The sequence below is a fragment of the Dermacentor albipictus genome, chromosome 3, assembly GCF_038994185.2.
Source record: "Dermacentor albipictus isolate Rhodes 1998 colony chromosome 3, USDA_Dalb.pri_finalv2, whole genome shotgun sequence".
NCBI lineage: Eukaryota > Metazoa > Arthropoda > Arachnida > Ixodida > Ixodidae > Dermacentor > Dermacentor albipictus.
In genome coordinates this window covers 85,658,194-85,682,884 of record NC_091823.1, presented here as the reverse complement: position 1 = coordinate 85,682,884, position 24,691 = coordinate 85,658,194, and the positions used below count along the sequence as shown (strand labels likewise).

General features: G+C 46.4%; 1 protein-coding gene across 1 annotated transcript in view; it reads left to right on the top strand.

Moving 5' to 3' along the window:
* The window catches only part of LOC135898841 (uncharacterized), a 97,224-nt gene that overhangs the window by 13,288 nt on the left and 59,245 nt on the right, over nucleotides 1-24,691 (top strand). Inside the window, exon 2 of the mRNA XM_065428005.2 lies at nucleotides 21,406-21,546. Coding sequence (XP_065284077.2) covers nucleotides 21,406-21,546 — 141 coding nt within the window. The remainder of the gene's footprint in view (nucleotides 1-21,405; nucleotides 21,547-24,691) is intronic.

Sequence of the window (24,691 nt, the reverse complement as noted above, 5' to 3'; positions counted from 1 at the left end):
AATTTTTTTTCATTTTCGCTCTATTTGAATGAAACGTTTAGCGGACCAGAAAGAAGGCTGAGAGAGCACATTTCAAAGACGCGACGAAAGGAGGAGGCGAGCTGTGGAAGGGAGCACTGTTATAGGCGGAACGCACCAGGACCTAGCTTATACTGTATACAGAGGGATTTTTTTTTGTACACTACACAGATTTTTTATGAAGAAGCTATGACCCTGAGACACATATCGTCTTCGCATGTAACACTTTTCGGTGGCTTATAAGTTAGTCTGAAAATGCTAATTAACAAGAATTTATTCATTATCTTTCTTTATTTGTGCCTCAGAAGCGATTGTTTAAATGGCGAATTGGAAGGTAGTCCCATCTTATTGCACCGTAAATTTTTAGACATTCGGGAAATCACACCTAATTAGTGACATTTATCATCGCATTGCAGCGGTAAATCCAGGCAATAACGAAATCAAGAGCCGGGGGAGCGCCGAACACGCGGTCCCGGTATCGCACCCGACCGAAACGCCCCTTGACGACAAGCGCGAGGAAGTTTGAAACCGAACGCCTCGGGCGAGTCGCGGCACCTATACTGATACGGCACGCTTTGCCATGGCAAGCATGCGCCGCTGTGCGTGAAGTCAGGACTTGCCGCGGCATGCGATCATCCAAACTTCGCCCCGCACTTCTTTACGGGGCGTTGCCGTCTGACGCGAAGCGGGACGAGCTCGGTCTCGATATTTCCTGCATTCGGCCTTCAATTTCGATCACGAACGTCTCATATCACGTGCGATTTTCTTGGATTTAAAAAAAAAAGACATTGGTGTGCCATAAATCGTGACTCCGTACAAGCTTTCCATTTAAGCAACTGCCTGCAAAGTAATAATAAATAAGTTAATTAACAATATTTTTATTTTGTCGTTTCAGAGTAACTTAACGTTAAAGTATTTCCGCCTCGTCGTAAAGCTTGTGTGCGAAGAGGACCGGTGTCTCACGGTCATAGCTTGTTTTATGAAAAATCCCTATTGTCTAAAAAGAAAGGACAACCCGAATACAGGGTGATCACGTTTAAGTTTTAGGGCATTTTTAAAGATCGCTTGTGGCAGGTAGCATTTTTCTTGTCTGTGAGCTGGATTCTTCGAAGAGGCGGACATTATTAGCATGAGAACTCGAAACACATATTCAACTAATTAACGAAAATTCGCTAAGTAACTTCTCTGTTAATTACTTTACGGCAAATATAGCAATTTGCATATTGTAGCCAGTGAGTGCAAGGCGTATCCACTTGAAATGAATTTCAAGGATGGCACCATGCAGTTTCGAGATATACTTTACCAAAGTGTGGAACGAAATACATGAGCGTTCCTCTTACTTTTTGTTACGTACTGTGTCTGGCCCCGTACGTGAAAGGACTGCGCATCGCTTGGTGGCATGAGACAGACTCGGTTTATTTTTCTACAAAAGACGCAGGCGAAAACCCCATGTGTTTGACGGGGCAAACTCTCGGTCGCCGTCCGGTAGCCGAGATGCTGGGGGCAGCGGAGGATTCTCGGAACTCGAGTTTGGGTGAGGTCGCTTCCCATTTCTGCCGCGCTGGTGTTTCGTCCAGCCGAGAAGCGGTGGTGCGTCGCTTGTACAATCTTGTGTGCTTCAATGCATAAAAGAGAATTTTTTTAAAGACGTAAGTAGAACAACAGTGCATTCTTACGGCATATTAGATGGCGCATATCTGCAAACTGGCGTCATTCCGTAAATTCATTCCAATCAGAATGGCGGCAGCCTAATGTATCGGCGGAGCACTTGCTTGGACTTGACATACGAGTATTTCAAGGCGCTTTGCTCCGTGCCCACACAGTGTTCTGTCTCTCCCGCTTTCCTCTTTCTGTTCCCCCTTTCCCTTCCCCCAGTGTAGGGTAGCAAACCGGACGCTCGTCTGGTTGACCTCCCAGTTTTTCCTCTCTTTGATCTCTCTCTCTCTCTCTCTCTCTCATTCCAAGTGGATATGCCTTGCAAACTCACTGGCTACAACTCATAAATGGCAATGTGTGCCTTAAAGTAATTAATTAAAAATATGTAGTTAGTGGATTTTCGTTGATTCGTTGATATGTGTTTCGATTTCTCGAGCAAGTAATGTACACCTCCATAAATCATCCAACTCGAGGACTAAGATTACTTCATAGGCAACGAACTATTTTAAAAAATTCCATAACACCTAAAAGTGATCATCCTCTACAGTTGGACGCGAAAAAATCATTACGAGGTAGGCTACTCGGCACTCCTGCTTATATCCATCGGTAGTCATCCCCACTTTTTATAAATTTAACCTACTTTATTTAGGTGCTTTTTGAATAAATTTGACTCTGCAAACAGATATATTCGGTATCTCACATTCAGTCCATCACACACAAATGTCCTGGCAAGCTTGTTTTCTGTCTACCTTCTTTTTTTCTCTTATTTCTAATTTTTAGCGTTTCTTATTTAAGCGGTTGTTACCCGTAAACGGTACTGTAATCTCTGTCAAAAGTAATGTTCTCGGCTCTCGAATTCCTCAATTTTTCATGCTTGCTTATTTACTTTCTCTTAGCGATGTGACTGACACAGCGGAATTAGTCTGAATTTCCGCATATTCTGCGGTGTACATCACTGCAGTACCTGAAGAATATGTGGCCTTCTTTTTTATTAGTCGTTTTCTACATCGTCCGGCACTGACAAGACAATCTTATGCAGAAGTCTAGACCATATTACTCGTGGTACTCTCCATCAATACTTATAAATGGTGCGTTCCAATATGATGCCTTCACACCACCAAATGCACCGAGCACAGGGGTCTCCCGACTTCCTAACCGTCAATCTGGTTAAGCCAGGATATTTTTCACGTTCTGAATTTTAGTGATTTAGTTATGAAGAATACTTTTGAATTATCTGTATAATCATCACATCTGGAAAATGAAGCGAGAGAAACCAATGACTCGCGCACTGATTATTACCATGTCAGTTGAACGGTTCCACGAAACGCTCTTATTTCAAACATTGCATTCGCGCCCGTAATTGACACTTTCTGTGTTGGTAATGTCACGCATACTCTAAACTACTTTTAACTCATAGGTGGCAGCTAAGAAAGCCGACGGCACATTCTCTGACAACATCGTGCGGCGTTTGTGTTAGACTCTTGCACAGAAGTGTTGCTCGAGACATGTTCGTCAAGCACGTAACAAAAGTTGGTTGTGTTATTTCAAGCAAACCGTCAGTAAGTGTTTGAAAGCACAAAGACACACTCGTTCTTCCTATATAACTCTCAAACCGGTGACTGTGCGCTCGTTTAAAAAAAAACACATGGAACTCCATACAAAGGCTGAACACAGCCGACGGTGAACGCGACAACAGGTGCTTCGGCACTTTTTCTCGGTTTACGATTCTCGCGTGCCCTTCCTCTTTAACCTCGGGGTCTTTAAGAACAACAAAACCCTCCCGGAATTCCAAGGCGAGGGGGTAGGAGGAAGGGGGGGGGGGGTACACGCAACAACACGACGCGACTGACGACAAGCCGGACAATGAGGCACAAACTGTAGACAAGGAAAGGAAAGCTCTGGACTGGCGAGAAAGTGAAAAGAACGTGAGCGGTATGAAGAAAAAGAAGAGATAGTCGAGTGGATGGCAGGGGACCAAGATTGACGTCCGGACACCGATAAAGAACGACTGGATCGGGACTTAAACAAAGCTCCCCGAGTGACCGGAGCGGAGAAGGCCAGATGGGACACCGGTCACCGCCAGAAGCTTCGAGGGAAAGGAGAGGGGAGCGAAGGCACAGAGAGGCAGGGAATTTCGGGAGGTGCTAAAAGTAAACGATGCGAAAGGAATCAGGGAACGAAATGTGAAAACTTACGTAAAGGAAACGCCCGCGAAAGAAAGGAAAGAAAAAAAAATCGATTCGTGTATTGTGGGAATGAGAAGGCTGCTGGAAGCTCGGCGACGACCGTTGAAGGAGAAAAGGTGGCGGAGGGAGACGCGGCGAGAGAGGATCTGTTGACTCTCCGTGGGGCTGCGAACAACGGTCCGGCTTGGCTCGACTTCTTGTCCGCGACATGCAGCTCCGGAGTGGTGACTTATAGCTACACGGCGTCGACGTCGAGAGTTCTCGAGAAACTTCTTCCTCCGCCACGTTGCAGACAGAAGGACTCCGGGCAATAGGACTGTATAGTTAGCGAAGAACGCTGTGTAACAGCGGCGTGCCGACTTTTGACAGCTCACTTTGTCTTTAATTTGTTTGGGTCCCAACGGGAGTCAAGCTGTGCTTTATTCTTTTTTTTTTACGTTTTCGTGGTTCGCGACGCCGATTGTGTGCAAGAGCAATCCAGTTTCATTTTTGTGTCTTATCTAGGCTCAAGCGGACCTGCAATGGTCTTAGAAAACGAATAATATAGAATGTCGTTTTTATATAGATTGTGTTTATGGACCAGAAAACAACAATACCGTTGGAAAAGCATGGCAAATGCTTACTCTCACTGATCAACTGCTGCGCATAAAAGACAATGATACGTAGAATGACGTGCAGAGAAAACACATTGTACAAGTGCATGAAATCATGATTATATCTGCCTGGACAGTGCGTCATATGATATGTTCACATGAAAACAATAATTCATGCCTTTGCATATGGAGACATCGTGCATCTTACTAAATAGATTGATCTCGCAGTGGTTCTTGCTATGCTTCCGGTGCCGCAAAGGCTGTGAGCAGTTGTACAACTATGAGCATTTGTACGAACGGTTTTTACGAACACTTTGTCAAGCGGCAGATTCTAAAGTGCAGACGTCTCCTCTTATCGAGAACTCGCTCGCTACAACGCAAAGGGAAAGAAAGAACGACTCATGAATTACTTTCTTTAGCATGTGCTCCAAAACACCATCAAAATGATTCAGTTGCAGCAACACCCAGAGTGCTGATAACATCGAAGCTTTATTCAGGTTAGATTACTGCTAAACTAAGCAGAACATCGCGAAAATTGCTGCCTTTATGGAATCTGCAGAAAGCATGCGTATGCGTATTGGGGTCAACTTATTCGCAAGAATTTTTTTTCCGGGTTTACCTGAGGGCCATCTATTCACAAATATTCTTGGTTCTCGTAACGTACACTAACCGTGATTAGTGACTGCTGCCGAACAAATTGCCCTCTAGATCAGGCCAGTTATTGTAATGTCACACTAATTCAACTTCTGTGATAACGCGCAACCAACTCCTTTCCTTTCATTAGTGCTCTGTTGGAACAAGATGATCGAGAAAATAAAAATAAAATACCACTCTGTGCCGTATGAGATCTGCGTAAGCCTGGAATGCTAGTTTTCCTTTAACATTGAATACCTTCTCAAAGCAGGCCTACAGCGTACGGGTTCGAGCTAATTGCTGTGGCATGAGTGCTCTTTCCGTTTGGGTAGTGTTTTTGTCTCTTATCGCAAAAGAACTTGCTATGTGTAAAGATGAACATTTTACTTATCCTTATCATTACAGGGGGTACTTTGTTTGTTTATTAAATAAAACGAAGCACACAATAAGAGCCCTCGCTAGCAAAAAACATTTCGCAAGAAAAAGCGAATTTCAATTACCCGGTGTCCACCTTACTTTTCGGTAAGGTCGACATAGGTAACAGAGTCTTCGGTAACAAAACCGATTGAAGGCAAAGAGCAAGCAGAGGAAGAGAGAATGAAAGAAAGCTGGAGACCAACCAGGCACGTGTCCAATTTGCTACCTTAAGCGAGGTGACTGGGAAATGATTTGTAGATGGCATACGTATACTCAGTGAACTTTAAAAATTAACCGGAATAAAGATGCTGCTTTGTTTATTTCCTAGTCTAACGCAAGCATGTAGCATGACTTTTATTTGATGCTTCGATGTCGATCTCATTTTGTGCACCATAGAGTTGGTATGACGCCTGCGAACGCCGCTGGCCGCGCTCATCGCGCCAGTGTTCTGAGACGCCTGCTGGTTTTCCAGGGCGCTATTCCTTCTGCGCAGCGGGAGTTGCCTTGTGCGCTGCATGCGTCGCGCCAACATGTCACAGCCGCTTATATGTCAAACACTACCCGAGGAGCTCAACCACAATGCTAAACCTTGCTATCGTTGTCGATGCTTCAAACTTAGTACAATACTGTCAATGTTTTGTTTTAAGCACAGCTTCAAATGAGTAATCCTACTTTTACATTGTAACCGGCATACCACGACAAGCAGCCGACACTATGTCATTCCGTTACTACTCTTCCTGGTGGTAATGGGATGCGTCAAGGTTCATCCAATTAGAGGGCCTTCTGGAGTCACAGGGTGCCACAACACGTACGTGGAGATCTACTTTCCCGTCGTATCCTGTGTCCTGGGCGCGTATAGTTTTCGTTTCGTTCGTGCAGCTTAGACGTCAAACCAGTGAAGGAAGTCGAGGCTCTGTTTCTACGTCCCCTGTTTCTTGTCGTTCTACTTGTTCATCGCCTGCGTCTGTCAGTATAGGGCGCACAAAAATGCTCTCAAAGCTGCGAACGTCTATGTACTCTTATCACTATTCCCATCGAGATAGATACTCGAGCGCACGTGGCAAATCTCTGACACTCCGTCAACATCAGCATAAACAGCCACGGTATGCGCTCGTTGTGTCGTGCGTGTATTGACAGGAAATAATGAAACATAAAAAAATTTAACAATTGGAATTAGGTGACTGTTAAATGACAAACGCGTTTCAAACTACTTCATGTCGTGGCCTTAGTTTGAAACGGGTAACCTAGGGTGAACGAAGCTCGCTTCACTTTGGTGGGCCCTTAACAAAATACCTGCGTACGCTTCAGTTAGATTCCTCTGGAGCTGCGGCGACATTCGCTAATTTTGAATTCCGTGTAAGATCGATCGCAATAGAGTGAATATAAGGTTTAGAAGCACTTGCAACGTACGCGTTATAAATTTATTGATGCAAGAGTCTCAAGTCAGAGGATGCCCTCAAGTGTGGTACGAAAACCGAGTCACTGTGGTATATACATAGGCTTAAGTGCGGTTGTTGGCACATGCAACGACATACTACTCGACATTACATTTAACGTGAAAGCTCGCAAGAAATTATGAACCATTACTGGAAAATACGACCCGTAAGGTATTAACCTCGAGCACCGACCACTATTTAGGCATATTTGCTATCGTCGATGCCATTAGCGAACACGAAATGTAGCTTGATCGGAGCACTTGTCGTGTAAATAACCTGGTCCTTACTCATTTTGATAGTAGGTACATTTGACATTATGAAAAGAAGAAAGAAAAAAATTGCGGAAAAGAGGTACCACGTAATTTTGGAAATACGCTAATCATTGGATCGGCACGCGGCCCTATTCGTGTCTCGTTTTATGTAGTAAGCATTTAGTGCATAAATCCACGCTAAACTGCTGCCGCTATATGTACCACCGCTGACGTTATTCGTTTCAGCAATGTCGCATAATTTCGACGGCAATAACCGTCGACTCTGATGGTTCATCGTCACAGGCCATTAACCGCGCATATCAATACGTTCGAGCACGTAATAGCAGGCGATAACATGCTATATATACTTAACGACTGGTGACGTTATGAGCGAAGTTTGGCAGGCCGGCTATTGCTGGGGGCTAATGAGCTCTGAACGTCATGTTATTAGTATTCAGACTGAATGCAAATTTACCGCGGGCTCGACTTTTTTTTTATACATTCTTCCGAGTGCAATGATGTATAAGGAATGCGGAACTTGGGTCGAATATTATTAGCATTCCGCGGTCAGTTGGACGCGCCATACTTTTTGCGACAGATGTTTTTCATGAAACAACATTGATCCCAAATAGAATTTCAAATGAGTGAAAAACGTGCACAGAAAAAAAAAGGCACGATCAGTTTCAAGGAACTTTCCGCTTCATGTCCAGCAGACTCGAGAGCTGTGCGTCAACTTTACAGCAATGAAGAACTTTTCACTCTTTAAGGGCTACGTTCTTGAACCGTGGTCCGATCCAGAAGGGAATTATCTGCTTCGCGGAATATTTTCGTTTTGCGCAACTTAGCATCACAGTATCGTACAGTGTGTGTGCGTGTAAACGTTTCTTTTTTTTTCTTTTTTTTTTCGACCGCGCTCTCAAGTGTGACATTGCGACTGTCACCATTTCTTTATTATGATTTATTTTTACTTTGCTAATCGGTACTTTCTTTTAGCTGTTGCTCATAACGCCTTAGCATGTTTGAAGCGAAATTGAATATCAGGAGGAAGCAAGTGTTTGCAACCTCCTCCTGTTGATACCATAATTAAACCTAATCTTCGTGGAAAAAAATAATACAGCCAAAGCCTGTGCTCACAAACGAACGCGCGCCAACTTACAAGAGTGCAGGCGCAGTGCGACGTATTAAAGACAAGGTTGAAGAATAATGCGCATCTGTCACACATGTTTCGAATGCACATGGTGTGCAAGCGTCGTGTATTAGATCCCATACAACTAACGTTGACATGTATAGAATCTTGTTGAATGTCATCCTACGCAGCGCGCAGGTTCACGCTGTATCTTTGTTTACTCCGCCACGAAGGTGAAAACTTTATTCTCGTGCAATTTTGATGCTTATGCGGCACACGGCTCAACGAACTATACCGACATTCAAACTCCAACTCAGGCGAACGCACCGTGTGAAACGGCTACGCCACGATACTACGAGGACAAAGCCGATGTGTGACGATTGCCAAGGGAAGAGTGGTTATGGCGAGTGTGTTTGCATAGAAGTACGACAGATATGTTGCTGCGTGAAGGACTGTTTAACTTTTTAGGTATGCAGTGACACGTACCCATTCTGGAGTATTGGCCAAAAGTAGGCACACAACTAGTAGCACGTATACGAATGGCTTAATCAAAGAAAAAGAAGTCAATCACAGGGTATACGTTGTCCGTGTCAACGTGCTTTAGATAGACCCATGAGCCTACCTACATGTTTGGATTTTCTGTAGTATCCTCTCTTCTCTTTCTGGCTTTTTTGTTTTCTTTCTTAACGCATGACAAAAGGGGCGCAGCATTTTCTGTCTTCATATAGGGGGTAAAAAGGTCCGGTTGCTGGTAATACCAATAGACGCACACACACACTTCGTATATACATATCCATACATGTATTTGCCGAAATGCGGACTGACTCAGTGGCTGCAGCCACGTTAAATCAGGCAAAGAAAGCTTCGCTCTAAAAGAAAAAAAGAAAGAAAGTACTTGGCCGCTTTTGCAAAATAGGACATATACTACTCGTTTGCCAGCCATCTGAATGCGAAAACAAGGAACAGAAAACGCACGTACCAAGAAGACAAAGAAAGAATTGAAAGCATAAGATAAAGAATTGTTTTACCTTCATGTTACGAAGAATTAACTATGAAACAGGGGGAACACTTCTCGTCAGAAATCAGCGGACCAGAAAGTAACGCACAAGAAGAAAGACGTACGTCGTTATTTGTGACGCGCAGCAAGTACTCCGCAAGGAAGTGCTAATTTACCTCGCGTTACCCGAGGCGTCGCGAGAAGTGGACACGTAGCGAGTAATGTCGCTGACAAAATTGCACACTTTACACGCAGGAGAGTACACCGAGAGCCTTCGCAGGTGCTAAGTACGAACAGAGTGGAAAATAAAAGGAAAAGACCGCGAGGGGCGTTTTTATTTCTCCCGGTTCTTTCTTTTCCGCCTTTGCTTTCTGCAACGAGGCAGTCTGGAGTTGTCATGTCGCTCGTATCCAGACGTTTCTCATATCGAGAAGCATTCAACACAACGCCTTTCTTTTGTTTCTTCATTTGGGTCTTTACCTTCTCTTTTCATTCTTTTTTTTTCGCGCATCTAAGATTAAGTCCCCCGCAAACGAGTCCACCCTTATTAAATTACCCCGCGTGCCGACGCGGCGATGTTTCCGGACGCTGGTCTTGCCCGCAAAGCTCGCCCTGTCCAGGGTTCCCGTCACCAACCGAGCGCACCCCTCCCGCACGGTTGAAGTCCCAGCACGCTGAATCCCTGCAGCCGCAGCACTAATTCTACTAATGCGCCCAAAGCACCGGCCGCCGGGCCTCTCATCTTCACGCATGCGCCTGTATAGCATATAGCCAAGATTCCCGAGCAAAGCCGCTGAATGCAGTGCGCGCGCGTTCAAAGGCAGCGCGGGCTTACAGAGGTATACGTGCACAGCACGGACACACTCCACACACCTCCTCGCCATACTCCTCCCCCACCCCACCCCCACTTCTTGAGATGCAGACGTACAACGACCGCACGCTCTCCAAAGCCTAACGTTTAACGCTCGCAGCAACGCACGCGTGCGCGCTCACCAAAAAAAATACGCGAGAAACACGAAGAACCCACTAATCGCGCAGACATGCAGCGGCGGCGACGGCGTAACGCACGCACGCGCTCGCATACACGGGCTGTCGGCTCGCGGAGGTCGGGCAGCCAATTAAATGCTAATTACGTTGCGCGACGTCTTAATTGTGGGGCCCCGGTGGTGGAGGGGGAGAGAGAGCGAGAGCAAGTCATCCATCGCAAGCTCGCGAGCCAGCGCCGCCTGCTCGCCGGACGACGTCGTCCCCTGGCTGCGCCGCGGCGCGAGTCTTCCTCGCTGGACGGAGAAGAGGCCAGGTGCCTGGGCGAGAAAAGCCGAAAAGAACGTATGCTGCAAGTGGGGGGGGGGGGGGGGGGGGGCCGCCGGTGTGCGACTCCGACGCCCCTCGGAAGCGGTGGAGGATCTGTCTGCCACTGCGAGTCCTTCGTGTACTCGCTCGCCGCTGACGACTCCGGGGAGGCACCGTTGCCACCTTGATGTTTCTTCCCTGCTGCGGGTACCCTTCCCGTGTGCGCCCAACTTCGCACTGCTGGTTGCGAGAAAAATAGAAATAAACATTACTTACCCTTGGTCGTATCCCAACACAGGCCGAAGAGACAGTGATTCAAATATTTTCAATCAATGTGAGACTGCATGGTCCGATGTCACTGCCGGGTTATTTACTAGCTATTTAGAAAGAGCGAAAGAGAGAGAGATGCATGCGAGCTCATTGCCGCAATTTTTACTCCTCTGAGCGTTAAATTCCCGTCCCCCCTCCCTCCCCTTTAAAAGAACCGTATGCCTATACCTATACACTGTGCCGAGCAGAGCATATGTCGCCTTGAAGAAGACAAATCCACTTGTCGAAGCGTTAGCTCCCGCTTTTACCTTGTCCTCGTCTAGCGCATCGTCTTGAATTTCCATCTCCCGCACTGCCCGTGTCGATCCCTCACAGAAACTCGTGCCATGAACTCCCCTCGTCCATGACACTCTTTGATTATGCACCGACTAAATAAACGCATATGATAAACACTGCAGATGGGTTCTGTTTTCTCTCTATGTTTTTTTTTGTTTCTTTGTCTTTATACTTGCGGTTTACTATATCGCTTTCTTGTTCTATGCTTCTCACTTTGTTCTGCCTTGATCAGCAAGTACAATGCTGAGATGAAGTGGTCGTTAATTAGAGAATAGGCCCGCGCGCCCGTCAAACGGGTTGCTTCGCCAAGAGCCAGTTTTCGTGTAATCAATCGCAAAGCTGAAGCCACATATCGCGACTAAAGCGGCATATCAGGGAGGACTCATCGCAAGCCGAGCGAATTCTGCAAGGGCGTAATTTGCAATCAATCTTTACCTTCGCTCGCTTTTCCGCCAGTTCAGCTCGGCCGCAGGTAGTCTTTTGACTTCGATCATCGTCTCGTGTACTTCGTACGCAACTGGCGTTGCGCCATCCTTTCAAACAACGCGCCAAACGGGGGCGGTGATATGTGGCTTCATCACCTCAGCTGTGAATGTTCGCATAAGCAAGGGGTGCGCAAACTTCTTGAACGATTCTATTTCACGCCAGTACTTTTGTCTAATCAGCGTCATTCTTCTCGGTGTTTGCGTTCATATTTAGCAGCGAACACTTTAACTTACTGCTGCGATTAAGCAACTCATATATATGCCTGATTATAGCCATCTGTTTGTCTCCCTCTTTGTAGGTAAAATTATTTCAAGGTAGTATCGGCTATAGAAGTTTGGCTAGCCTGCATGGCGTAAGTGAAATGACTTCAACATCCTTGAAATCCGGAAGGCAGCCAGGAATTCAGACTTGCAGCGTGCACTAATGTGTGTGACCAGAACTCTAGTATAGCCTTGATAACTCCGGCCTAACCTTCAATTGAGAATGAGCAACTACTGAGCTTTCTATATAATCCACTACACCCTATCATGCAGCTATACTGAATGCTAGACTTGCCGTCAATAGAGAGTTTTAGAATAGGGGCCCCAAACGTTTTGGGGCCCCAAAGAAATAGCGTCGAAGCCACTGCGCATGCGCGAGACGCAAACTGCGTTTGGGTTTTGCGTTGGGAACGCTATTTCACCGATTTAGCGGGAGCTCAAATAGCGTTCCCAAAAGCTTTGCGTCAACAAACATGGCGGCACCCATCGAAGCGACGGCTCTGACCTAGCACCAAACTGGGTTCGATTCGCGGTAACGCGTGAAGTTCGCAAGCTAGGAGAAGTGACTGCAGTTATCGCTTTCTCTCAACTAGCGTATGTTATCAAGATTGATTCATTAGACGCCGCTGATTCCGAATTCGATTGTGGATTTTATGGCTCGTAGGCCTAACACGGCTAAGCTTGGCTGGTGAAGGCACGCAAAGTTGGTTTTGTTGCTCAAAACTAAGCACAACTAATTGTTTGCTGCTTGAAGAATAACCTCTAAATTGTAATTAAACGCAAATACACGCAAGTCAAAATTACTATTCATATCATAAAATGGAATATTTTATTTAATTATTTTTAATCGTTTTCTTAGACGCCGTAGTGGCGCTGTCAGCGCAAGACGCTATCCGCAAACGCGAAGCCCTATTCTAAAGCTCTTCACTCCTGCGTGCCCCAACGCTAACACCCGCAAAGCTGTTTGGGGCCCTAAAATATTGGGGCCCCTATTCTAAAACTCCCTAATGTTTAGGAGAAATGCAGGGCCTCATGTTTCTGTGTCTGTAAGTGTCTATTTTTGTATAACTATCTCTAGTAGCCTGTAGTCTATGATCTTGTTGCATTTAAATGGTGTTTTAAAGTGGCCCAAAAACACGTTTAGCAGCAGCAATACACAAAAACTACGCGTGTGTGTGTGTGTGTGTGTGTGTGTGTGTGTGTGTGTGTGTGTGTGTGTGTGTGTGTGTGTGTGTGTGTGTGTGTGTGTGTGTGTGTGTGTGTGTGTGTGTGTGTGTGTGTGTGTGTGTGTGTGTGTGTGTGTGTGTGTGTGTGTGTGTGTGTGTGTGTGTGTGTGTGTGTGTGTGTGTGTGTGTGTGTGTGTGTGTGTGTGTGTGTGTGTGTGTGTGTGTGTGTGTGTGTGTGTGTGTGTGTGTGTGTGTGTGTGTGTGTGTGTGTGTGTGTGTGTGTGTGTGTGTGTGTGTGTGTGTGTGTGTGTGTGTGTGTGTGTGTGTGTGTGTGTGTGTGTGTGTGTGTGTGTGTGTGTGTGTGTGTGTGTGTGTGTGTGTGTGTGTGTGTGTGTGTGTGTGTGTGTGTGTGTGTGTGTGTGTTTACAAGAGCACATATCCCAACGTCTTGCAATCCCCCTTTTCCCAGTTATTAAGGTGATAGCGGTAAGGGCCTCGTTTCGCAGAAAATTCGGCGTCGGCTGTGTTTAGAAAAAGTTTATTTCGACAAGAGACGATACGAACACTGAGTCATAATCACGGCACAATTCCACCGGGACGATAACATGTAAGAAACGAAACACAGCACGTTTTCAACGTAAGTAGTGTCCGAGTCCTCACGCACCAACATATAAACACGTATACCCACGGAGAGGCACAGTTACACATAAACTAAATGCCACATGTACAAAATGATTTTCAATATATACAAATGATGATGTGATAGACTTCCTGCATCCGGCGTCTATCACTGGACGTCGCTTCGGCGAAGATAATTTTGAACCACGCATATCCAACAACGCCAGCCCTACATGTGGCGCAAGGAAATTACTTAACTGATTAAATTTATCAAGGTAAAATACGTACAAAAATCGTAAAGTGCGACTTACACACAACTAGCGGACATGACAGCGTCGGACTGTAATTTTAATATAGAAGAAAACATAATTATGTTAAGCCAAAACAAAAAAGAAAAAAACCACAAACCCCTTTTCCAGCATTTCTACCTATCCTGGAGCGGCCATGGCCTCCCAGATTTGCGCGCGCAAATCTCAAAGGCCATAACGTGGCACGCCCGGTTCCTTGCAACATCTCCAGCTGGCGCTCACCTCCGCCTCATCGCGGCTCACGTAAGAGGCCACGCTTGAACCAGAAAGCTCGCCTTCGTGCATAGCACACGCCTTCAGCGTTTCCCGGTAAACATTACGGTTACATAAGCTGCAGTTGCCAGGAAGCGTGAGAAGCACTCGGGGATCTATGAATGCTATCGCGCTCCACTCTTAAAGGCGAAGCTTAAGCGTCCTCCAATTTTTTATCATCGATCATAGGAACGCACTCAGCATGGTACGTATGGGGGCTTCTTCAATGTCGGCTGAGGGGGTCGAATGGCATTTGAAAGCAAGTCCGTTAAATCGTTTCTAGTTTTGCACCACCACCTGTACACAGCATATGTAGATACACTCGGTACACTCACCTCCTGATCCTTGCACACAGCGTCAGTCCTTGAACAGCCCTGCCATGGCGTCGTTGCTCGGTGGCCAATGCATCTGGCAACGACATTCTCGTCGACCATGAGGCGGCTGGAGTCATCCACACAGCTGAAGAACCTCTAAGCAGCTTTTCCAAAGCGAATTGATACCAACTCGCTCAGTTTGCTACTGTTTGCAACTATCCGCTGCAGTTCACTCCAGTTCGCTACTATTGGCGGGAATGTGATTAATAACTTCAAGTTGTTTTGCTGCATAAGTGGGACATCAGATTTCAATCAACACACTATAAAAATACCCTCAAGTAGATGCGCCTGCAGGCTCAGTATTTGTTTCGCCTTATTTTTCCGGCGCCAGCGCAACGCCTCAAGACGACGTGCCGTGTTACGCTATCCCACATACGCAACGAGACGGACAGAATGTGCAGTGCTGGTTCGCGAATATTCATGTGTGTGTGACCGATCGCCACACCTGCAGGGAGGGGCGATAATGTATACGCTTCGAGCTACACGAGCACGCTTGCGTCATGGCGACTTCGGCATCCACATGCCAGCAGTTTATCAACTTTTTTTTTCTAGACTGAGGGGACCCTCGTTTAAGCTGTCCAGAAAATTTTAGTACCGCCCGTTAAGCGAATGTTACTGGCAGCTCAAGTAATATGGTAAGGCAACATCAACGAAGTTCGTATCGTACTTTTCGCTGGATGCTTTGTCCATGTGCACCAAACGACGTGACGGAGAGTTGTGCAGTTTCTCCGCCAATAACAGTAAATATTGGCGTACGCGATTCCGATAGGTGCTCCTTCAAACACAATGCTACTACAGTTCTTGACGCCTTCACGGGAGCAGCAGTCTTGGTGCTAAATCACTGTTTACTTGCCTATATACGCAAAGTTTGGTAGCATTCTTCCAGGAGTGACTGTGTGCAACTTATCTAGTGTAAAGGCTTTGACAGCAACTAATCTTCCTTTTGCAATCTTGTTGATTTCTTTTACCTAAAAGTTCCCCGCCGCTCAAGAGCCTTTCTAATTTCGATAAATTAATATACTATCTTAGAATGGGGCTACTAGCGCCGCTTTCTGTGCGTATACCTGCTCTGACGCCATCTCTGATGTCATAAGAAGCAACTTGCCGGTCTATTTCTGTTTCTTATGCGGTGTGTTTTGTGTCTCTTAAATCAATCTGCGTAATTGTGGCAGTTGAACTATATTAGGTGTGAAAATAGGCGAAGAGAAATAACAAACAATCACATACTTGACGAATGCGCAGTTACAATATCACCGGAGTTTCCCTTCAAGTTCATCATGCCTTCAACAAGCCGGTGGACAATATCGGCGCTGTTCGGTGGGTTGTGGCCGGCAGCATAACCAGTTGGTGTAGCTTCATCTCAAGTAACACAGCGCTAACAGAGAGATGGTCGAGAACGAAAGAAGCAAAGGGAGAACTGCATGTCTCGTTGCTTCTTTTAGTCAAGTCCGTGTTTCTGTTCACGCTCTTGTTACTTAACTTGAAACTATTGGTCCGAGGTTTTCCTTGCTATTCGCGCCCGGTGTGAGTGCGTATACGTCCGCCCATGAGTGTTTACACACGGTCTCAATATACTTATGAAATGCTAAACTGCGAAATAGGAGGAATACTTCGCGGCCCACACTCGAGTGTGAAATTCTCCCCTCGATCGCGATGCATATTGTGATTGCGCGCAACTGCCCACATGTTCCTCAAGTAAGCAGCGGAATGATTTCGCAGCTGTGAATTCTGAAAGGTTTCTTAAAGGGCAAGTTACCCGCCGTGCTGGCGTCGTGAATTTGGCGTTGCGCTGCTATATCCAGAGGGCGCGGGATCAAATCCCGGGCGCGGCGGCCGCATTTAGATGGGGGCGAAATGCAAGAGCACCAGTGTGCCGTGCATTGGATGCGCGTTAAAGAACCCCAAATCTTCAAAATTGATCCAGAGTCCCCCACAACGGCGCGCCTCATAATTATGTCGTAGTTCTGGCACGTAATTAAAGCCCCAGAATTTAAGAAACAGAGTCAAGTTTGCCTTTCAGTTTACGCGCACAGGTGAGCAGAATTGCGTAAAGAAACTCCATTTTTTTGCAGCATAGTTGCGCGAGATTACGAACCTTCGGGTGCATTCCAAGACCAGAGCTACACATATCTTCTCAATTTCTCTAAACAAACAATAAACGAAAGCGCCGTTACCTGGGGTCGAAATTGCTCCCTTTTTGATTGCGGCCTATCATGGTATATCTGCATGATTTGAAGCAATGATATGATACGCCTCCATACACTCTGCTTGGCCCGCACACTGCATATTAAAAGCACGTGGTGACTGCACCGCACGCCATAGCTTGCATGGTAGCGGGGACACGAATTGTCACGCACCGGAGACGTACACTTGGAGTAAACACACTCAAGTTGGGGGAAAACCACGCAACTCCTGCCAATAACTGAAAGAATTAAATGGGGCAGCCAAGGTAGGAGAGGTGAAATTCCACGCGATGCTAACAGCTTCAAGTACGGATTAGCGTACGAAAAGGGGCCGATCTGAACCGGCATGCAACAGTTTTCGGAAAAACACATACGGGAGTCGGGTCGTCGATGACACCTCTAAGAAAGCAACGTTGCCGTGAGAATGTGTCAGTGTCCACCGGAAGACGATGCAGAGAGGGCGTTCTGTACCTGTTCTCCTTTTTCTTAATCACCTCTGCATTGTTCTTGAGTACCGCAATGACGTCTGTTTCTTTATTAACAGCCAGCTATCATCATCTCTTACAGAAAAGTCTGTCGCAAGGTAATAAGTATTGCGGGTGCGAAAGGAAATGCTTTTCAAATTAAAACTGAGAATGTTGGGCATGGTGGAGGCAAACCGAAACTTGTCGAAGCTGCAGTCGAAGGCAGCCGGAGGTGTGTGAGTTGTCGAAGGCGTCAGAGGAAAGTTTTTCGGCAGTTTGAACTATAAGCTTTGTATGTGCACTCCATAGCGCAATAAAGCAACGACACTGCAGTTGTTTTTTGTTTTCATGAGATCGAAATATCTTTTATTAGGAACCTAGCGCCAATTAAAATTACCCCTAACCCCGGGTTCTTACCTCTCACGTGCGAAGGCGCAGAGTAAAAGACTTTCGTGTGAGTTGTGAACATTCTTTCCTGTGGCAACATTCATCTATTTATTTCACTTTAGTTCATTTTTGAAACAAGTATTACCAGGAAAACAACACGAACGAAATTCCTTACTGCTTCGACGAGTGATAACCGCCGATGCTTCCAGTTCATGTGCGCCTTTCGTCGAACCAACAGTCATTAAAACGCATCATTGCCTGTAACGACGCAAATCAGCTGTGAAATGCGTGCAATTTACGAGCAGTTTACGCCTCTCTACTCTCGCCTTCTGTAAGCAAAAGGGAAAAAGAAAAAAAGGGGGGGATTTTGCTCCCACGCTTTTCTAGCGAGTGTTTCATCCCTGAGTTGTTCTTTTGGGGTCTCGCCTATCTTTGAGTCCATCTTTTACGCTCTCCGCAGAGACGTCGACACGATAGACCCCGACTGGGACCTTTAAACCACAGCGACCGCCTTTTTTATCACTCTGGGAAATCCGGGTCGCGTGCCACGAATGCCCATCGTCGCTACATTGGCTGCAGTGGCACGCGGCCGCCATAAAAACGCCGCGGCTAACCATCCCCGTCCCTTCGTCCCCGGCAGGTCTTCGTGCTTTTCCCATGAAGCACATTCGCTTGCTTATAAAAGCGCGGTGAGAACACGCGTTCGCAACCATCGACGACCCAGAATCGGTAACTGAAAAACAGTCAGAGTGAGTGAGTGAGGGAGGGAGTGAGTGAGAGGGAGAGAGGAGAGTGAAGGGCCAGATGGACGAGGCGAGAGAAGATTCGGTGTCGCGTTTGGTGATCCCCAAGCCATGGGTCGGTTCTCTCCCGTTACTCTCTCTCTCTCGCCTCCCGCTTTCTCCTATTATCGCTCTATTTTATCGAACGCTCATTTCTCCACTTCTCTTTTTGTACATCGTACCCGTCACTCTTCGGCACCCAAGCGAGGCACTCGGAGCGGGCGCGACACCGGATCGCTGTGGGAACCGCCCACATTGTGCGCGAACGCGCGTGCGCGTGTGTCCCCTCTCCCCCACTGCCATGGCTGACACAAACGACAGAGAGAGAGTGTGTGTGTTTGCTGTAGGACCGAAAGGGGGGTTGCGGGGTGTGAAGGTATAAGGGTTGTAGGAGTAGTAAAAAGAGGGAAAGAAAGGGAACAGACACCGAACATGGGAGAGGGAGATAAACGGTGGCAGGCTGAACGCAAGCGTAAGGCCGTGCGCGAAGCGTGAGCATTGGGGGAGGGTGTATGTAGAGGAGACTGGCAGTCCAGCGCTACAAGCCACGCGCGTCATTTGTCAGCAAATAGACGTTTAATGGGGCGCGCGCGCGCGCTCTCCTGCGCTGGGCCCCGAGAACAACGCATCGCAGCAGCGCGCCCAGTGATCGCGCCGGCGCCGCGTCCGCTTCCCCGCACAACACTCGACCCCCTCCCTCAGAACCGTGGCGCAGTATGCGGAAGTTTAGCACCCGACACTGGAAAAGCAGCGATTCCTCGCTCCCACTCTCCCTATATTTCCCTCTCCTGTCCCCCTTTTCCTTCTCTCCTTCTTTATTTTCTTTCTTTCGCGCCGTTATCGCGTCATCGCCAGCGGCCGTTTCGTGTTTCCCTTCGACACGTTCGCTCGCCAAGCTTTAGCGCGCCGTTTAGCGCGCCAGATAACAAAACAATGGAGCGGCAGGACGAGGCATCTTTTGCTCTACTGAGCGATAGCGATAGGGGGCACACGTGGTGTTCGCCTGTCTTGCACGCTGCTCGGCGCCCCTCTCGGTTTATTCTGTAGCCTTGTATCCACCGCTGCGTTTCGTCGCTTCAGGATATGTATCTGAACTCCTTGTTCAGACACCCCCGCGCCCCCTCCCACCACGCCAGCTTGCTTCTGCCGCTCCGTTGTCTCTCCTGCTTAGTAATATTTCCTGTACGGACAAGTAGACGTCGCTCGTTTCGCTCGTTCTTACGGCTCTGTCGGACGTTCCCATAGCCCCTCAGCGCTTGTCAACAGGCCCATAAAGACTCGGGTGTTACGAGAATGAGGCTGACACTTGCCCATCTCTCTCTCTCTCTCTCTCCCTCCCTCTGGCTCACTCGCTCGCTCGCGTTTCTTTCTCGCATGCATCACCCTGACGATTCACTTCCCCTTACTCTTTAGTTCCATCCGTCTCTGCTAGGCTATTGCGCCATGTTGGCAATATCCCCGTAGGCGCCTAACGCTTAGTCGCATGTGTCTAGTTCAACATGCTTTTCCCTGTTGTGTGACACTAACACGACGCGAATGCGCATCTGGCGTGACATACTACATTGACTATATATCCAAGCCAATGCACTAATCATCATCATCATAATCATCATCAGCGTATTTTATGTGCATTGCAGGACGAAGGCCTCTCCCTGCGATCTCCAATTAGCTCGATCTTGAGCCAACCGATTCCAACAAGCGCACGCGAATTTCCTAATTTCATCGCTCCACCTAGTCTTCTGCCGTCCTCGACTGCGTTTCCCTTCTCTTGGTATTCATACTGTAACCCTATTGGTCCAACGGTTGTCTAACCTGCGCATTACATCACCTGCCCAGCTCCATATTTTTCTCTTAATGTCAATTAGAATATCGGCTATACCCATTTTCTCTCTGATCCAAACCGCTCTCTTTCTGTCTCTTAGCGCTATGCCTAGGATTCTTCGTTCCATCGCTCTTTGCGCGGTCCTTAACTTTTTCTCAAGCTTCTTTGTAAGTCTCCAAGTCTCTTCCCCATAGGTCAGCACCAGTAAAATGCACTGATTGTACACCTTCCTTTTCAATGTTAAGGGCAAGCTTCCTGTCAGGAGCGGACAATGTCTGCCGCATGCGATCCAACACATTCTTATTCTTCTGTGAATTTCCTTCTCATGATGAGGATTTCCTGTGATTAATTGACCTAAGTAAACGTACTCCTTCACCAACTCTAGAGGCTGACTAGCGATCTTGAATTCTTATTTCTTTGCCCGGTTATTTATCATTATCTTTGTATTCTGCATATTAATCTTCAACCCCACTCTTATGCTCTCTCTGTTAAAGTCCTCCATCATTTGTTGCAACTCCTCTGCAGTGTTGCTGAATAGAATAATGTCATCTGCAAATGGAAGGTTGCTGAGCTATTCGCCGTCAATCCTTACCCCCAAGCCTTCCCAGTTTAATAGCTTGAATACTTCTTCCAAGAACGCAGTGAATAGCATTGGAGAGACTGTGTAGCCTTGTCTGACCCCTTTCTTTATAGGTATCTTCCTACTTTTCTTGTGTAGAATTAAGGTGGCTGTGGAATCTCTGTAGATATTTACCAAGGGAAACGGTCTGTACTCCTTGATTACGTAATGCCTCTATGACTGCTGGTATCTCTGCTGAATCTTATGTCTTTTCATAATGGAGTAGGTGTGTATATATATATATATATATATATATATATATATATATATATATATATATATATATATATATATATATATATATATATATATATATATATATATATATATATATATATATACTTCGTACAGTGTAACTCAACTCCGATGACAGTTAAAGAAAGTTGTTCTGCTTCAGAACGGTGTGTAGACGCCACTGCGCGAACCTGCATTCTCATATCACAGTTGCTGTTTCCTCTTCTGCCACTCGCAGGGGGAAAACCCGACCTTCGAGACCTCTTCGAGCAACTGAGGACGAACTCTGGCTTCCTTCCCCGGTGTTTTGTGACCGAAAGGCCAAAGTATCCCCCCTGCAAGGACGAGAAGGTACCTGGCGGCATCCCCTGCGTACCAGGTGTGTGGTCCTCAACTCTTCGTCCTCTCTGTAGACAAAGGCCGGTTTGGCGTAAGCCGCATATACGTAGCGTATCTGCTATCCGAATATTGGCCATGGCGTACACCACGCATATAGGCGTATCCGTTGTATTCCGTTTACCGCGCTGCATTCCGGGCTGAAATTTCTTACCGTTAATAGCGATACGTCACGGTGCGCGTATCGGTTGCGATAACACTGTGGTCGATGCACGCCGTAAGTCACATAGGCGCCGACGAACGTGTCAGGCTCGGCCGGAGATGGGTAGAAAAAGTTTTGCATTTGGTCCCGCTATTGCAAGGCGCCCCAGCATGACTGATAGGGCGCATCACTGATCCGCGACGGTGGTGTAATACGAAATACGCGCATGATTGTGCATTAGGGCCTATTCAGCGGAGTACTTGTGCCAAAAGTTACACATATTCCAAAACCGAAGAGCTATAGATGGAGTCACGTGACAACCGGAGTTTTCAATCAAGAGGTTACATTTTGAACAAGTATCTTGATGACCTGCACCGGTATGAAAGCACTGTAGTGTTTCGGTAACAACGCCGGCAGACATCTTATATACGTGGGTACGCAAACTCAAGGATAAGGAAAAAATAAAATAAAAGGAGTTGCATGACCGACGCTCCGTCTTTATGACGGACCCTCCGCTGGTGGCAGCTGCAGTGATTACTTCGACAAAGATACAATCGCAAGTAACGTTTCTATAACTTCGCACATCAATCGATATTTACAGCCATGGGAAATACCATTACTCGTAGGGACTTCCATATTCACGGGGCTAAATGGACGAAGGATTGGTCAATCGTTATGAAGCTTAAACCGTACGAGACATCCCTGAAATATTGCTCACAGTACATATAGAGTTATGTAGGCGCACCAATTCCCACAGTCGCCGCCGACGGAGCGAATATAATACATGCGAGTGCAGGGGCCAGATGGCGAAGGAATAAAAAGCCTCTTTACGGGCGTCTCGCCTGAAATTTAATTATTTCTGGATCTGAAGCCTTTATCGTTAGGAAGCCGCGAGGACATCGAATCTTTGCCCTGCGTACATATTTATTGACTCCTGCAGGGTGGTGACCGTGCGAATCTCAAGTGATAGAGAATTCTCACGCACCCGGGTCTTCTTCGCTCGACGTTTAATTAAGGAAAGCCGCAGTTTAACGAATTACGGCGAGGACATCCGATCGGCTTCCTATAGCGCTTCTTTCATTACCCGTTCAACTTACGCCAAGATTTCCTTTTCGCACCGTGTCGTCGCAGCCGTACTTATAATATTTCGGCACTATTCCGTCTTGGAATACATTATAAGAAAGTAATTAATGAGTGGCTCCTTTAGGGACATATTTCGCTGCAGCTGTGATGCGAGTCATTCGGTCTCCTATACTTTTTTTCTTAATGAATAGCAAGCCCGCCATAATCAGTGGCAAATCGAGTCACGAAGCACTTGCGACGATTACGAGGACAAATCATGTCTATTAATGTACTCGAGATACGACGGAGACTAATATGTCTCCTTGGAAGTTCAGTGCAGGAACGAGCCAACCGCAAGAACAGAAATAAAATGAGGAGAATATAAAGAACTAAACCGTGGTATTTTTTTTTACTTTTTTTTTACTAGGACCCCGCACACGTGTCAAAGCGCAAAGGCTTCAAAGGTAGCAAAGTCATTTGGACCCTTTCATCCCTTGTTCAGTTCCTCTTTATTGATTGTTGAGAAGGAAAAATATATTTTAATGAGTAAATAGAAATGTGTCTATACGCAGCAAAGACACCCCACACCGGCAGATCTCTCGCTTTAACATTTTCAAGCGTAAAGAAAAACATGTAAGTAAAAGATGTGGCGCCGGGTGGAGCGGTGGAATAAGGGCCAAATTTATATTGACTCGTTCACTTGTTTATCTTTTTCTGGTGACCGCTTTTCAATGTCTAACAAATGTCGCTCAGCGCGGGATGCACCCGGATGTATTGGAAGTCTCTCGAATGTTATCGATGTTTCTACCCGTTTTCTGTTGTCACCGAAGCTTGTGTAATCTCATTGCATGTGCGACGCAACTTATGTAGAATTTCCTGGAAGACACGTGGGCACCAGCGATTACTTTGGAACCTTCGATTACTCATGTGTAAAAGCTGACGCGCTTGACCGGCAAATCAGATTTCGACGATCGCCGACTGTGTTCTCCGCTATTGTTGTTTTAAGTGCAGCCTGTTCTTGTGGGCACAGATTCGCCCAGTAAAAGTTAGTTTCATCATTCACAGTATTGCTGCTGTGTTCTTTGCCGTCACTACTACGTGACAATATTTATTCAAACTGTCGGCTTTCTGTTGCTTAACCCTTCAGCGCCCAAACATAGATCTACATCAAAGCGAACTGAAACAAATTATACTCCTTTATTTCTGACCGTGAAGAGTGCATTTGTAAATAAAAGATAATTGTGCAATGTTATGTGAGTGAAAATATAATAATATGGTTTCAATCAATTAGTCATTAATTGACGGCTTTCTGTTGCTTAACCCTTCAGCGCCCAAACATCGATCTACATGAAATCGAACTCGAACAAATTATACTCCTTTATTTCTGACCGTGAAGAGTGCATTTGTAAAAAAAGATAACTGTGCAATGTTATGTGAGTGAAAATATATTTAATATAGTTTCAATCAATTAGTCAGTGAATGTTCAACTATTCACAACTGATACTTCACTTGCCGCCGTTTACTATATATGTGATGAAAATCCGCGATAGAGTGGGGCTACCGAAGGGCCGGCTATATCCCAGTATCATCGATTAGCTGCCGTGCTGGTTCAGCGGCTGTGGCATTCATCGCGATCGCGATGTAGCAGGTTCGATCTCCGGCTATAGAGACCGCATGTCCATGTGGGGAGAGAATATAAAATCACTTCGATTTAGAAACGCGCTAAGGTAATTCAGGCGGTATAAAGTACTAACCCGGATCCGTTTATTACTACGACAGTCGTATAGATGTCTGTGGAGCCTTAGTACGCGCGGCGTTATCGATTTAACGTAATAAAAAATAGCCCAACACTGAGAAAGAAAAAAAAAGGGCTATTGGAAAGGGAAATTCAAGCAAGACACAGGCGTACACACCGCCGACCTAC